The 17,612-nt window shown below is 40.9% G+C and overlaps 1 protein-coding gene across 3 annotated transcripts in view; it reads right to left on the reverse strand.

Annotated features, from left to right (window-relative positions):
- The window catches only part of LOC143856216 (DUF1997 family protein, putative (DUF1997)), a 41,019-nt gene extending 27,286 nt beyond the window's left edge, over nucleotides 1-13,733 (reverse strand). Inside the window, exons 1-3 of one of the 3 annotated variants that reach the window (XM_077366362.1) lie at nucleotides 13,518-13,733; nucleotides 1,661-1,758; nucleotides 651-878 (exon numbers count right to left, since the gene is read on the reverse strand). In XM_077366362.1, the coding sequence (XP_077222477.1) occupies nucleotides 651-878; nucleotides 1,661-1,758; nucleotides 13,518-13,613 (422 nt within the window). In that variant the 5' untranslated portion in view covers nucleotides 13,614-13,733. Of the gene's footprint in view, nucleotides 1-650; nucleotides 879-1,660; nucleotides 1,759-5,344; nucleotides 5,536-13,517 lie in introns of those variants that run through there. The other 2 variants (XM_077366361.1, XM_077366363.1) reach the window with 2 other exon arrangements.
- Nucleotides 13,734-17,612: the final 3,879 nt, after the last annotated feature.

Genomic DNA, 17,612 nt, shown 5'->3' on the forward strand with positions numbered 1-17,612 from the left:
GCATCTCTTCCTTGGAGGAAAGGGCTCCAAGATTCGCCATATAAGACTGGGAAAGAGAAGGATAGTCATCATAAATCCAAAGGCGAGAACCCACATCAGCTGAGAAGAGAGAGGATAAATAATTGATCACAGGCTCCTCCATCCATTTCCTAGTTTGGAAGGACTTGTTGCCTACTTTATTCTTTGAAATGAGCTTTTACCTGTGTTGATTTAGGGTCATTCATGATGGACCTCATCCAACCAATGTAAATAAGCATAAAACTTAAGCACGGAATTGCAACAAAACATAAATATAAATCTTACTAAACTACATTAACTCTTAACACCCTATTTTTTTTTTAAAAAGATAACAAAATTTATTAAACAAAGAAGAATACAAAGAAAAATTACAATAGGGAAAGAGATCGTCCCTCAATCTGAACATCATGAAAAACCCATTCCTAAGTAAGGCCATTGGCCAGTCATTTGAGAAAACAGGCTAGTTCAGAATATTTTGCATATACTTTATTGAGTTTCACATAATTTCAGTGGCGATGCTTTTTATTTGAGATTTGGGAGAATTCCACACACTAGAATGATTATTAGCAATAATAACAAAAATAATGGATAGCTTCACAGAATGATCAAAGGAAAAAAGAGAGGATAGTAACCTGTATGTATTAGAATCGAGGGATTGGAAACTTTGTAAGGCTCTTGTGTTCAATATTGATTCCATCCCTAATGGATGACTAAGAAATTCTTTGAATGGATAGACCCTGCCACAGCCATCACTATAATTTGGCAGCTTAATTATTTTCTTCCGTTCAGCAAACAAATTTGCTTTTTTCGAGGTTGACTCTTGAGATTCTGCCTTTGATATTTGCATCGCTCCAGTTCTCCTAAAGCCAAATATGCAATTGGAATGACTTATTCAATATAAGAATAAATAATAACTAATGACATCATGAGAAGACTCTTAATTCTCAAAATGGAATAAGATAATCCGAGCAGTTGGAAGAAAGGTGTATCTTGATTTTGTGAAAAATCATGTTTGTTGATTGCAAACATTATTTATAGTATCTGATATCCACTATCCAATTAAAGAAGATCTTAGGGAAAACATGATTACTTCTCAATGAATATATACTGAGGTGCTATCAAAAGTAACAATCAAGACACACGGAAAGTGGGAAAATTTAGAGAGTTTGTCTTTTAAACTCATCAACAACTGTAAATACATATGCATATATCCATTGGCACTGGAATGCGAGAAACTATAAGCTGCTCCATTCAACAGTTAAAATTAATAAGAAAAAACAACTAATTAAAATCGCTTTTTTATTCATTTTTATAAATATTAATAATATTCATTTTCAATAATATGAATTGAAATTCATATTATTGAAAATGAAAATATTCTTTCATTTTTTTTTTCATATACATCAGTCCAGGGATCTGACCAGCGCTGCAGTCTTTCTCTAGGAAGTCAGCAAAGTCACTCAAAACTATTTTAATATTTTATTCATCCCGGGAAAAACGAGATTATTTTCATAAATGTGTATAATCAAGAAAAGTTCGCAGCTTTTCCATAAATAATACAATTAAAGGTTTCAAGGAAGTTTACGATGTCCTGTAATTTGTAATGCTTCAAGTGAGATAAAATCGAATCTTATAACCAAACCTCATTTTACGAAAAACAGAGGCTGGAAAGCGTAGAATCTTGCTATTTCTGCATTTGGCCCCGAGTCTTGGAGATGTGGCTGTGTAGAGAAGCAGTCCCTTTACATATCAACAGTGGATCAGCAAACAAAACCTTGAATCACAAGATCCAGCTTCAAAGGAGAAAGTAAATTATTAAAACAAGAGAAGAAATGGAATTAAAACCTAAGTATACATCAGTCCAGAGATCTGACAAGCGCTGCATGCTAAGCTATGTCACAAATATCTCCGATATTTTCAAACTATAGCGATTTTATTGCTATTGAGAGAGATTTGGAGAAGAGAAAAACTGAGTTAGGGAAAACTCCCCCTCACTACTATATTCATATAAAGAGAAAGATAAGTACAATGACAACTATGCCGTTAGGCTTACTACATATATCCAACACTCCCCCTGAAGCTGAAGCTGGAATGTAGATATTATACATTCCCAGCTTGCTACAAATATCATTTAACTTCAACTTAGGCAAGGGTTTGGTGAAAATATCTGCTAACTGGTACACAGATCGAGTAAAGGAAACATGTATTCCCCTCACTACTATATTCATATAAAGAGAAAGATAAGTACAATGACAACTATGCCGTTAGGCTTACTACATATATCCAACACTCCCCCTGAAGCTGGAATGTAGATATTATACATTCCCAGCTTGCTACAAATATCATTTAACTTCAACTTAGGCAAGGGTTTGGTGAAAATATCTGCTAACTGGTACACAGATCGAGTAAAGGAAACATGTATCTCGCCCCTATGGATTCTCTAGCGAATAAAATGGCAATCAACCTCTATATGCTTGGTTCTCTCACGGAAGACGGGATTGGTGGCTATGTGAATCGTAGCTTTATTATCACAATAAAGATGAGTTGGAGAAGAAGAAGAAAAACCAATCTCTGTCATGAGGGAACGTAACCAAAGAAGCTCCCCACGCGTATAGGATATAGCTCGGTATTTTGCCTCGGCGCTAGACTTCGAAACTACCTCTTGTTTCTTACTTTTCCACGACACTAAATTGCCACCAACAAAGGTGCAGTAACCCGCGGTTGATGTCCTATCTGCTGAAGATCATGCCCAATCTGCATCACAATATCCTTCCACCCTGACATGTCCATTTTTCTTGAATAGCAATCCTTCCCCTGGTGCCCCTTTCAAATAGCGGAGAATCTGAATTACTGATGTCCAGTGAGAGGTACGAGGAGCACTCATAAACTGGCTAACTACTCCAACTGCATAAGAGATATCTGGGTGAGTAAAAGTGAGATATATGAGCTTACCAACCAATCTTCTATACCTGCCAAGGTCTTCTAACAGATCCCCTTCCTCTGGAATAAGCTTTACATTGGGATCCATAGGCGCAGATACAGGTTTTACTCCAAGATTCCCTGTTTCTTCCAGTAAGTTCAACACATACTTTCTCTGTGATAGAGATATCCCATGAGAGGAATATACCACCTCTATCCCAAGAAAGTATCTGAGGTGGCCCAAGTCCTTTGTAGCAAACTCTTTTTGTAAGAAAGTCTTCAATGAATGCCCGCTGAGTTACTACTTGTAATGATGATGTCATCATGGTTTTAAATTTCGGCCGAAATATTTCGGTTTCGGTGGAAAATGAAACGAATTTCACAGTGAGTCGGAAAAGTACCAAACTTCGCCGAAACGTTTCGGAAATTTCGGCAGAAATGTTTCGTTTCGGTAAAATTTCGGTGAAACGTTTCGGTGAAGTACAAAATTTCACCCGAAATTTCGGAAATTTCGATGAAACGTTTCGGAAATTTCGGTGTAATTTTTACAAGATTTCGTCCGAAATTTCGTACCGAAACCGAAACGTTTCGGTTTCGGTGATGACCGAAACCGAGATTTAAAACCTTGGATGTCATCAACATACACAATTAACAGAATACACCCTGCAGAAGATTGATGACTGAACACTGAATGGTCTACTACACACTGCCTAAGTCCAAAGCGTATGACAGCCTCACTGAATCTACCAAACCATACTCGTGGAGATTGTTTCAAGCCATACAATGATTTCTTAAGGCGACAAACAGAGGAGGACATCTCCCCCTGAGCAGCATAGCCTGGAGGTTGCTCCATATAAACTTCCTCCTGGAGGTCGCCATGTAAAAAAGCATTCTTGACGTCTAACTGATGTAGGGCCCAACCATTATTAACTGCCATGGAGAGTATCACTCGAACTGAAGGAATCTTCACAACTGGTGAGAATGTCTCATGGTAGTCAACCCCAAAGGTTTGAGTATAACCCTTGGCAACCAGACGGGCCTTCAACCTCTCAACTATCCCATCAGGTAAATACTTGATTGAGAATACCCAACGACAACCTACTGGCAGAGCACCATTAGGAAGAGGAACAAGATCCCATATCTGGTTTGATCGAAGTGCACCTATTTCCAGATCCATAGCAACGTACCAGTCTGGCTGTTGGAGAGCCTCCTATAATGACTGTGGTAACACAACAGAAGATAAGGATGAAACAAAGGCTTGCAAAGAAGTCAGACGATCATAAAAAAACAAAATGAGATATTGGATGTGCAGTAGAATGAGATCAAGTGCGAGATGTAATAGGAGAGTCAGAAGCAATGACAAAGGAGGGGAAAGAAGATACCTGAGTAGGCAAGGCAGGGACCTTGACAGATGAAGGCGATGGTTCGAGTGAAGGAGGTGGAGGTCCATCTTTCTGCAGCCGTCGCCGATATTGTTTGGTAACAGGTGGTGGAGCCACTGGTATTGATGAAGATGGAGACGGATCTGGTATCGTAGCAGGCTGTGAGGGTATCTGAACCGAGTCAAGAATTGAAGGAAGAGATAATCGGACCTCATTCTCCAAGGGACTTGTAATATGAGCAGATGAAGGGCTAAAGAATGCCTCAGATTCAAAGAAGGTAACATCAGCTGACACAAACCATCGACGTAGTCGAGGACTATAACAACGATAGCCTTTTTGAGTTCTGGAATAACCTAAAAAGACACACCGTTCCGACCGAGGATCGAGTTATCCCAACAAGGACCAAGAAGGTGGACGAAGCAGACACACCCAAATACCCGGGGGGTGAGAGGGAATGGATCCTGCTGAGGGTATAAAACCTGAAAGGGAGAAGAGCCACGAAGGACAGAAGAGGGAAGGCGATTCGCAAGAAAACAGGATGTTAACACGGCCTCCCCCCAAAATGACTTAGTGACTCGCATTTGAAACATGATGGTTAGAGTAACTTCAAGCAAATACCTTAATTTCCTTTCAGCGACACCATTCTGCTGTGACGTGTAGGCACAAGAGGATTGGTGAAGAATTTCATCAGATGAAAGATAATCCTGAAATCCATGTGGAAGAGAAAAATTCGCGAGCATTATCAGTGCAAAGACATTTAATATTGCAATTAAACTAATTCTTTATTTCAACATGGAAATTCTGAAAAGCAGTGAAGACCTGAGAGTGGTCTTTCAACAAATACACCCATGTCAAACGCAGATAGTCATCAATAAAAACTACGAAATACCTAAATCCATTATTTGATGCGACCCTAGAGGACCCCCATACATCAGAATGAACTAAAAGAAAATGACTATCAACTCGACTAATGACTTGGGAAGGAAAGGACACCTGGTGGTGCTTTCCGAGTTCACAAGAGTCACACTGGAACGAAGAGACAGAAGAAGGAGCAAAGGACGCCTGCTAAAGGCGCTGAAGAGAAGGGTGACCAAGACGGCAGTGCCACTGATAGGCGTCAACAGAGATATGCAAAGTGGTAGGAGAACAGTTGCAGTCGAGGCGATAAAGTCCATCCACCTCACGACCCGATCCAATCGTCTTCCCAGTCGAAAGATCTTGAAACAAACAATAAGAGGGATAAAATGAGATGGAACACTGAAGATTTTTCATTAATTGACTGACAGAAAGTAAACTAAACGGAGATTTAGGGACACATAGTACAGATGATAATGAAATAGTAGGCGAGGGATATATTGTACCAATACCAATGATGGGGGAAGTCGACCCATCAGCAAGAGTAATGGTCTGAGAGCCAGAGGAAAAAGAGCGAAAAAGAGGATAGCTGAGATGAGTTACCAGTCATGTGATTGGAGGCTCCCGAGTCAATAATCCAGGACCCGGAGCTAGAGAGTAAGGTTGTAGATCAACTACCTGGCTGAGCAAACCCGGTAGTAGTCTGGGAAGCACTATGTCGAAAATGCTGTAGCTCCTCATAATCTGCCCTCGTAAAGGTAAAGGACTCATCAATAGAAGTAGAACCAGGCAAAGAAGTCACGCTGTCTGAGGGGCCAGGAGCAGTGAGATGAGCTGATCGAGGTGGACGAAGCTCCATGTCTCGATCTGGTGGCTATCACAATGGCAATGGGTACAGTAAGGACGACCACGTCCACCACCAACACGGCCACCTCCACAGCCACGACCACGAGCTCGGGGAAAGAGCCACCTCCTCCGGGTGGCTTGGAACCACCAATACCATCAGAAGCCACGAGAGCCGAACTATCAGATGGAAGGCTGGACGGTGACTCACCAAGGCACTGTTGCTCACGAGAATAGGCCTCTCATAATGATGGAATAGTGCTGGAACCAAGAATCTGATGACGAAGGTGCATAAACTCAGGACCCAGGCTCTTAAGATAGTGCACAACCCGAATTTGTTCTCGCTGGCGACGAAGCACATTGACATCAGAAGTGAGAGGTAAGATAATGTCAAGTTGCTAACATAATGAGATAACTGCCCATAATGAGTCTCAAGGGACATGTCACCACGTCGCAGACGCATCCACTCAGAGTAAGTGGCACATCAGAGTAAGTGGCACAGATACGTGTGAGGTTCTCAACCCCAGAGTAGATGACAGCTGTGTGATCCCAGATCTCCTTGGCAGTCGGGAGGAGGATCATGGTGGATAAAATGGCAGGGGTCATGCTCTGCCGGAGGAGACTACGAATCAAGGCATCTTCTTGTTCCCACCGAGTGTAGGAAGGGTCCTTGAGAGATGGGGGATCCTCCCGAAGAAAGCTGACTTTGCCTCGACCTAGGAGGTATGTCTCGACGGCAACTTTCCATGGTAAGTAGTTGGTTCCATCAAACTTTGCAATATTCAACTGTGGATAAGATCCATCCACAAGTGCATAGCTAGGAGAAGGTGAGGAAGACGGAGCCGAAGGAGGTGGGGTGGCACGAACTTCGGTAGTCATGCTGACAGAGAGAACCACAATGACAGGAGGATCCATAAGAAAGAGAAGGAGAATAGAACCCACAAGCAACGGCAAGATAAGAGATGAAAAAGGAAGAACCAACTACTCAAGGGAAAAGTAAATAGCGCGGCCTCACGAGAGAACGACACAGAATCGTGGTAGCCATATGAAAGACGGAAAGAGACCGCGAAGAGACAAGATGAAGAGGAACCTAACTACATCAGCGCATAATGATGGAGAAGTGGGAAAAAAAAGAATAAAAAAGAGGAAGGTGAGACGGGGGGACAAGAGGCGGAGAGGGGTTAAAGAAGGGTGAGAAAAGGGCGGATGGGGGGGCTGTAGTGGGAGGCGGGGGCGGGGGGGGGGGGGGGTTGGAAGGAGGGCGGGGGTCTGCTGGAGTGGGGGCGGAGCCTGAAGGAGGGGGGGAAGAGGGGCTGGTGGGGGGCGGGGCGTGTGGAGGAGGGGGCGGGGGCCTGTTAGAGGCGGGGCGGGGGGTTGGAGAGGGGCGGGAGGGGACTGAAGAGGGGGCGAGAGACGTGGGGCGTGGGGGGGTGGTGAGAGAGAGAGATGGGGCATGGGTTAGGGTTAGGGTTTGGGTGTGGGGTGAGAGAGAGAGAGAGAGAGAGAGAGAGAGAGAGAGAGAGAGAGAAAGAGAGAGAGATGGAGGGGTGGGTTAGGGTTAGGGTTAGAGATGAGAGAGATGAGGTGAGGGAGAGACGAGGGTTAGGGTTAGGGTTGTGGGACGGAGAAGATGGAGGCCAAAGGTAATCCCTAGGGATCAAAAACCCTAGAGCTCTGATACCATATTGAGAGAGATTTGGAGAAGAGAAAAAGTGAGTTAGGGAAAACTCCCCCTCACTAATGCATTTATATAAAGAGAAAAAGTACAATGACAACTATGCCCTCAGGCTTATTACATATATCCAACAATTGCGATATTTTGATAAAACGACAAAATCCTGAAATAATCCCGAGAATTAAAAAAAATATAGCGATCCTTTCATTAGCCATGATAATATCACTATAATATCATGATATCTTCATGATATTTTTAATTTTATATTTTTCTTAATTTACATATTATTAAATAATTCTATTTATCATTTTTCCTCGATAGAACCCCGTAAAAAATAAAAAACATAATATGTCCCGAGATATTCGCTTGCCGAGAAATTTCGATGACCATATTTGTGACATAGATGCTAAGAAACACTATATTTACAAACAATGAAACAGGAGAAGTTCCAAGCATTCTTTCAACACTCAGTACTTCCTAATTCACTGGTAGGCGAGTAGCTGCTTATTGGGCTCAAACACTGTTGAATTGGAAAATGGAAGTTCATTCATGCAATAAGCATCAAAATGACTGATCCTTCGTTGTTGTCTCGTCTTGGCTATAAAATGCCAACTCCTGATCAGACATTGTTCGAAACAGAGATCCTTTTAAGGTTTTCCTCTGAAAGTCGCAGCTCAAGAAAGACTCTTTTCATTAAGATCTTAATCAAGGGGTTATGATCATAATTGTCAACCTGTGACTCGACTCATGACTTGATTTCTTAATTTTATGACTCGTGACTCGTAAGAGTTTTTGACAAGAACAGAAATTTAGTTGAAAAATATAATTATATATCAAAAGATGAAGTGTGTAAAAAATATAACCCAATAACACATAGATAAAGAACTAAACTCGATTTCTTAATTTTATGACTCGTTACTCGTAAGACTTTTTGACAAGAACAGAAATTTAGTTGAAAAAATATAATTATATATCAAAAGATGAAGTGTGTAAAAAATATAACCCAATAGCACATAGATAAAGAACTAAGCCAAAAATATTTATCTATAATATATACTAAGCACGTAACTTTCCAAATGTTATTCGCCTTTTCAAGATGAGAGTGAGACAAGCAAAATTTGATGGTTTGGTGGTGGTGCACCAGATGAACAGACCCGACCACCATACAAGTGTGCCATGAGGATGGGAATCTCTCATCATATCATTATTAATATAAAAACTATGTGTATTTATGTTGAATAGTGGATGTATCCGGTCACATAGCTGGACAGTATTTCTTCTATTTTTTTTCCCTTTTATGCACGTATGCGATTTTTCCTATCTTACACTTGATTAGTTGACTAATCATGGACAGTCAAGTAATTTTGCATCTTTATTAATAAAGTTAGAGATGTGAACGGTAATTCAAACCCTGCAACCAATTCATCATCTTCTGTCCGGATAACATGGTAAATGAGCAGCCCTGAATGAATTCATAGATCTAAAAGCTTTTGTTTTTCAAACCAATTGATCATCACAAGAATCACGACCACAACACAGAGGTTGTCAATGCCAATCCCATGTTTTTTTGTGGCACTTTCTTGAGATGGACCAATGGGGGCGCCCTTGTAGGTGGTTTTTGCAAGGGCTCCCTTGAGTCTATCATTCCTCATTATATATATATATATATATCAGGAAAAGGATTGTACGCTCGAGCGTACCAAGCTTATGGTACGCTCGAGTGCCCAATCACATGGGTCCCACATTTTTTGTGCTGATCCAAAGCATGCATTTGCAAGGCCGTATCATAGATAGGGTGTGTACCAAAAATCAGCTCCATTGAATCATCCTAACCTCTCCAAAAGTGGAGGGCCAAAATGGGCTGATTTGTGGACAAACAGTGTCTGTCCATTTTGACCTCCACAAATGGATGGGTTAGGATGATCCTATGGAGCTGATTTTTTGTACACATCCCATCTATGTAAGGGCCTTTCAAATGAATGCTTTGGATCATCCTAACAAAGTGGGCCCACATGTGATTGGGCACTTGAGCGTACCATAAGCTTGGTACACTCGAGCGTACAATCATTTTCCTCTATATATATATATGGAAAGTGTTCCTGAGCTCGAGCTCAGATAAGCTTATCTGAGCTCAAGCTCAAGAACACATGTGGCCCCATATTTTTTGGGGCATCCAAAGCATTCATTTGGAAGCCCCTTGCATGGATAGGGTGTGTACCAAAAATCAGATCAAAAGGATGATCATAACCCAATCAAAGGTGAAGAGGAAAATGGACAGAAAGTGTGTGTCCATGTTTCTGCCCATTTTTTTCCTCTACAAATGGCAGGGTTAGGATGATCCTATTGATCTGATTTTTGGCACACACCCTATCCATGGAAGGGCCTTCCAAATGAATGCTTTGGAACACCCCAAAAATGTGGGGCCACATGTGTTCTTGAGCTCGGGCTCAGATAAGCTTATCTGAGCTCGAGCTCAGGAACACTTTCCTCTCACTCTCTCTCTCTCTCTATACATATATACACACACACAAACACACACACACACACATATATATATATAGAGTAAATAGTTCCTGCACTCGAGCTCAGATAGCTTATCTACGCTCGAGTGTAGGAAACAACGGTGGGCCCACAATTTTTGGGTGATCCTAAGCATTCATTTGAAAGGCCCCATCATGGATGGGGTGTGTAACAAAGCTCAACTCCATTGGATCATCTTAGGGTGTCCATTTGTGGGTGAGAAAATGGACAAAAACTGTTTGTCCACAAATTTGCCCATTTTTTCACCCCACAAATGGAAGGGTTAGGTTGATCCAATGGAGCTGATTTTTGGTACACACCCCATACATGACGAGGCCTTTCAAATGAATGCTTAGGATCACCCAAAAAATGTGGGCCCACCATGTTTCCTGCTCTCGAGCGCAGATAAGCTTATCTGCGCTCGAGCGTAGGAACTGTTTCTTCACACACACACACACACACACACACACACACACACACACTAGTATTCCTGGCCCATGCTATGCATGGGTGAAATAGTAGGCCCATCCCATCAAAACCTTATAAAATGGTGGGCACCATCCTATTCATGGGATTGAGTATGAATCGGTGGGATCTACCTCAATTAAAACATGAGGTAAATTTGTGGGTCCCGCTCGGTGGATGGGTGAGTGGAGCTAGTGAGACCCACCCTCTCAAAAAAAGGTGTAAAACGGTGGGTCCCACTCTATTGATGGACTTCAGTGGAGACGGAGGGCTGCATGAAACGCCAGAGAGGGGGGGTGTGGTGGGTTTTGCAGAGCTAAAACTGGTATTATGTCTATTGAATGACAATCTAAAATCCCATAGGATGCAACAGAGGAAAGGCCAAGAGAAAAAGTCATAAAATAAGAATACAAATCCTGTACATAAATTTATTGGCAAAAATCTATCAGATTAAAAGGAAACCCATATTCAAGAGAGAAAAAAACTGAAGCAATAGTTGATAGTTTCTGAGATGACAAAAGCAAAATTGATTAAATATCCACTCCAAATCAAAAACCCGCAATACCAATATCGAAAGAGAAAATTTTCAGCATCTGAGATGGCAAAGTTACTTGCTTCTTTAAAGTGTTTGGGAAAGAATCAAAGCTGAGAAATCCAAACGGAATCAAGGCACTGCAAATCAAAAAACCCATACTACAAAGTTGAATTGCTTCTTTGCACTGTTTGGCAAGGAATCAACGCTGATGAATTTTTCTCAAACCAGATTAATACCCAAATCTGTAGGAATCAGAGCTTCTTGAGCATGAACTGTTATTGCCTTAGCCTAGAAAGAAGAGATGAATGGTTCTTAGAACTGATCGGCCAAACCTAAGAAGGGTTGATGTGGAAACGGTAAGAGAGAGAGAGAGAGGATATGCCATAATTGGCGATAAATCCGGCAATAAATTGTAAGAGATATCATCAAATAATGGCAATATATATGATCAAATATGAATAGAATTGAGGATATGCCATAATCGGCAATAAATCCTCCAATTAACGGAATATGAAACGTATGAGTTGGTTTCCACTCTCGTTTTCATTTGAATTATAGGCGGGAAATTAACACGTAGGGGAAAACGGAATTAGTAAATGCTAAAAACTGATTTGGTAGTGGCAACTTTGTAGGGGAAATTTTTTTCCCAAAAAATATTCTTGGAAAAAAAGCGAATGACACTTGGAAACTTAGCTGCTTAGTATATATATATATATAATGAGGAATGATAAAATGAAGGGCTCCCTTGCAAAAACTAGCCACAAGGGCCCTCCCATTGTTCGGTTTCAAGTTAAACAAAGTGCATTTATGTTTCTTTACTTTTATATTTGTCAAAGCCATTTCCATAATTTTCTGTGCCATCATAAATGCACTTTGTTGAAACCAAGCAATGAGAGGGCCCGTGTAGCTGGTTTTTGCAAGGTCGCTCTTCAATCTATCATTCCTCATATCAAGTACTATCCATATTTCAGTAGGATCTAAAGCCAAAATGAATGAAGAAATAGGATTAATCAAGGCGATCTTTTCGTAGGTGTTTGCCCCCAATTAGATCGGGGGATCGAATTGATTATAGAAATATGAGTTTCAGGGGGGGGGGGGGTTGTGCGACGGCTATTCTCTTGAGTTGGACTCATGAGAATTTGACTCTACGAGAAATTATGGTTCTCTCTTTACCACTAATAGAAAGCTGAAAATTCAGTTTTCTCAGTTTTTATCCCTACCTTCTATTTTATTTGATCCGTATCTTTCAATTAATTCCATATGTGCAAGTTCCTAACAAACACTATGAATTGTCCACTGACATTCTTTTATACCAGTTGCGTTTTCTATGATTTGAAGATTGGAAAGAAGATCAATGAGGGTCGTGAGTCTAGTGCCCACTAATTGTTTTTCCTATAGTTACCAGGTTGGGAAATGAATTCGAGAAGCGAAAAGTGAAATGGAAACGGGAAACACGGAGAAAAAATAGAGGACAAACGAGAAATGATAGAAAATCGTATGAGAAACACATTGAGAAATGTCTTTGACCTGCATTAGAAACTTTTCAGAAACTATAGAGAAACATTGAAACACATGAAACACAAGGAATACACGAATTATATATTTTCATAGATTTAAAATTTGTTAATTTTAAAATTTATACGGGATTTTACACAAAAATACATACATTTATAAATTTTTCATAATTTGTATTTAAGTTAGAGACATACATAAATGATTTATGTATGTTTTTTATTTATTTTATTTTTAGCATACTTTTCTACTTATTTGTATTGTTATCACAATATATGCTATTGTTTTTCTTTTTAATATCTATTCCCAAAAAAAAATTAGCATATTTTTTGAAAAAAGTAAAAAAATCGCAAGTTTCATACATGCTTCACATAAGTTTTCCACGCATTTCCCATGCATCTCTCACGTGTTTCACACATGTTTCCCATTCGTTTCTCATATGTTTCCCGTGCATCTCGGAAATGTTCATATTTGGGAGCGTTTCCGAAGTACAAGGAGTTTTCGGCTACTACGGTTTTCCCCCAAAAAACTCCAGTTGCTGCTATTTCTGCTTCTACCTTGAGTTGGTCTGGCGACTCTAGTTATAATCTTTGCCAGATTTCAATGCATTGAAGATCTGTTAATCTAGTCAAGCGAAGTGAAAAATCAATAAATAAATAATAGTACGCTGCACAATTATCCCAGAAAACTTCAAATTCATTTGCCATTTTGCCGCTTCTTCAAAACCCTAGCAGAAAACAAACGGAGAATTCCATCAAAACCCTAGAATCGAGTTGCAGAGACGCATAAATACCTTGTTAAGCGAAAATCGAGATGGAGAAGAAGAAGAAGAGCGACAACTAGAGGCCGAGAAACCCATCTTGAGATAGCAATCCCCTGTACAAGCCATCAATTACACAATATCACTCCCCCTCTCGAGAAATGAGAATTTAGTTCTCAAGTTGGGAGAGGAAATGTGGAACAGAAAAGCGTGGATTTGAAAGAAAGAAAGGAGAGGGAGTGTGTATTATTTGTGTGGGGTTAGTTAGTTGAGGATCGACACGTAAGACGTGTGTCTCCTTTACCCTCAATGTTAGTATTGCCACCCTATATCAGTTGATATCACAGGAAAAGTGCCGTTGGTGGAAATCCTAATTTTTGAGTGGGCATTAGCATTTACGACTCCCACCTTTGATTGATCTGAACCGTTCATTTGTAGGACTTGTTTTGGATCTCCCATTGCTCAAAAATCACACCAGTAATCAATGATATGAACAAATAGCCTTTTCCCATGTTTGTGTATTTTTGCTGTTGATTATGAACGGTTGCTAGTCGGAAAAGTGCCGTTGGTGGAAATCCTAATGAAATCGGGCTGGATTAGGGTTGAGTAGTCAACAACCCGACAACCCAAATACCCAAGCCACTGATTCAGTTTTTATGATGGATCTTTCTAACAGCTCTAAAAAAATGAAAAGCTGAAAGTTGTTCAGTTTTTTCCTATTTATAAGGTTTGAAAAAAACAAAAAAGCAAAACCCGAAAGTTGGTAGCTGTGCCTCTTCTTAAAAAAAAAAAAATCAAAGCCCCCAAACCCTCCTAACTTCGTCTAAAGTTGCCAGCTGTCCCCCTTCTTTAAAAAAATGCAAAACCAAAAGAAAACCTAAGGATAATAGACTCACTAGTTGAGTAAAAATTCTAAAATTTGTGATGGGGGCATAAAAAATCAAGGTGATTGAAAAGTGGCATAGAATGACATTCTCTAATTTTTTTCATTTTTTCATCTCTGCAACTCCAGATAAGAGGAGGAGAAATTTATTTATTTTTTTAAAAAAGAGGAAGAAGAGGAAAAAGATGATGAAGAAGAAAAAAGAAAAATCGGCATCGAAAAAAATGAACGGTGCCAAAAACTGAAAAGGAAGATGAAGAAGAAGGAAAACAAGGAATAATCGAAGCCAAAAATAATGGAAAGTGCTGGAAAATTAGTAGGCACCAGAAAAAATGGAAAAGAAGACGAAAAAGAAGAATCAATGCTGGAAAGAATGGAAGGCGTCGGAAAAAAGGAAACAAAGGGGAAAAAGAAGAATCGACATTGGAAAAATGGAAGGCATCGGAAAAATAAATAAAAAAATAGAGGAAAAAGAAGAATTGACACCGAAAAAAATAGAAGACACCTAGAATCAACCAAACTCGGGGTCATCTTGGGATCATCATAGTCTAACTCGAGGTCATCTTGGGATCATCGTAGTCTAACTCGGGGTCATCGTTCATCTCAGACTGACTTAGCTGAGCCAGATTAAGATGACATCGGGTCGATTCTTCTTTTCTCCTTTCTTCTCCCTCTTCTTTTCCATATTTCCGGCGCCTTCCATTTGGGCATCGATTATTCTTTTTGCCTTCTTCGTTTTTTTCCTTTTCATTTTTCCGGCGCCTTTCATTGTTTTCTACGCTAATTGTTCTTTTTCCTTCTTTTTCGTCCTCTTTTCTTCCTCTTCCTATGCCTCTTCTTTTTCTTCTTATTGTTCCTCCTCTTCTTCCTCTTCAGTGGAGTTTGCAAAGATGAAAAGATGGAAAAATTAGAGAATGAGAAACTTTATTTGCATGTGAGAATATAATTATCTTTTGGATTGTATGACAATTGTCTTTTGGACTATACGACGCCACTTTTCAATCACGTTGATTTTCGATACCACCCACAACAAATTTCAAAATTTTTATGTAACCACCGAATCTTTTATCCAAAACCAAAAAACTCGCTCCATTTTCCACCCAAACTTCTGGCAGACAACAATGGCATTTTCAAAACCCTCTAACCCTAAAACTGTCTGAGGATGGGGAAGAAGAAGAAGAAGAAGAAAATAGGAAGAAGGAAGAAAACATAGGTTGTAGTCAGTATCTGTTTTTTCCTCCTTTTCAAGGATTTTTTTCTATTTTCCCCGAATTTCGTTTTCTTTCCTTTGCTATGTGCCGTGGCAAAACCTAACCTGCAGGGAACGGCAATAATAATATGCATCATCAAGTTAAAGGGCATCACCGGATTCTCTCTTCTACTTCTACCAGTAACCATTTTTAAAATCCACCAACCACCCCCCCCCCCCCCCCCCCCCACACCCCCTCTGCGGTTTTTGCTACATCCATCTTAATCTCTTCTTCCTCTTCATTTTCTCAGGTCGGGTTAAGGTTTGGGTTAACGTTCCTCGGGTGGCCTCAACCCAACCCAACCCAACCCAACCCAATCCGGCCCGAGTTGCACCCCTAACTCAACCACCCGAGTTGCAACCATAGTGTCACGGGAAAACAGTTCGGGGACGCAATCGGTATTAAAATTCAAACTCGTCTTGTCTCATTGCGTCTCGCAAAGTAGTTGCTAAGAGAACATTTGGTGGGCACCCCTGGCTAAGCTAGCTGGTTGGCTAATCCCTTATAGGGGCAGTTGGGCCCGTGACATGTTGACTCCTCTCCCGATAGGCCTAGCAGGGGTAGGCCAGAACCTTGGTGGTTTGCTTATGGGTTGCAAGAGGACTTGCTTGTGCATTTAGGCACACAGTAGGAAATCATACTACAACTCATGTGCGTGCCCTAAGGCAGCTTTGGGTGCGGACTACGAGTTATCCACAGGGATGCTCCAGTTTCTTTGGTTGAGGATAGGGACCAAAGATAGTGCATGTTGGGTTGGGTTCCCACATGCATTGCGCATAAGGACCGGTGAAGGGGGCTCACTATACTATTTGCCTCCTGCACCGCAGTATGTCTTGTGGGTAGGCCAATCTCTAGGTCTTCCATGAGTTCGTGCCGGGGCGACCTCGGTTGCCCTCGCGAGGTGTACACCTTGCAGATCAGTCCATGGGGCATCTTGCTCCTTGGATGACCAAGCTTTTCTGTGCTTGGCGGATTTGTGTGTGGCATCGTCATGCCTCGTACTGGATGGACTTTGCATTGGGTTTGAAGGCCAATGGCTGGCTGATCACGAGAGTAGACTCAGAATTGGTCTCGGCATGTCTAAGCTCAGTAGCCTGTAGAAAGGTTTGGTGGCCCTGAACAAAGTATCTAGAGGTGTATTGCAAGTTCTTAGCTAAGTAGCCTATTGACAAGCTTTGAGTTTGTATGCACATGCGAAGCATCAAGAGTTGTCGGCGTGTAGGGCCTTCAGAGCCTTGCACGGGTTGAAAGCTTGCCCAAGCATACGCACATGTTGGGGCGCCACACAGGCTATTATGTTGCTAAAACAATAGGCCTGTGACACTAGTTAGTTGCTTTCACAGCACAATCTTGCACTGAGATGAAGAGGTTATAAAAGGACAAAGCTTCTGAGTAGATAGTAGTAAACTACAGAGAGAAATTATATGGTGCCCGACCGTCAAGTCCTGTGAAGGTGGTACCTTAAAAGTACCACCTGTAGACACCCAATTTTGTCAAGGTGGAACTAATGATAGGTTGTCGCGATGAAGAGTCTCACGCCGTATCCCAGAACACTATCATTTTCTCTCAATCTCTCTCTAGGTTATTGAAACAGGAAAATACTTTTCAAAAAATAATTTTATCCCGGAGATGCAACAAAAGCCCGTCTTTACACCTCACCGGCCTTTCACGGAATAGCCAAAAAGCCCGTTTTCACGCCGCATTTTCAAAGAAGAAGTTAACTTTGAGTCTAAAACATCCGTTTTTACCAAAAAACACTTCGCGTCCCGAAAGCTAGCGATATTAGACTCATTGGAATATCCTCGGAATAAGGAATCCAACAAATCCAGCCACGTATGATTCGGGGTCCGAACGGAGGAGTTACGGTCCACCAAAACTCCCCGAAAATCCATCAAAAGAGACGAAAAACACTTTTTTCGAGTACAAAAAAATCACATTTTTCAAAATGTTGCCGACCTGACATTGACAGTGTCAGGTCCAATTTTCAGATTTTAA

Source organism: Tasmannia lanceolata, unplaced genomic scaffold (genome assembly GCF_043159265.1).
Source record: "Tasmannia lanceolata isolate RefF3 unplaced genomic scaffold, GAP_Taslan_0.1 ptg000023l, whole genome shotgun sequence".
NCBI classification, from domain to species: Eukaryota; Viridiplantae; Streptophyta; class Magnoliopsida; order Canellales; family Winteraceae; genus Tasmannia; species Tasmannia lanceolata.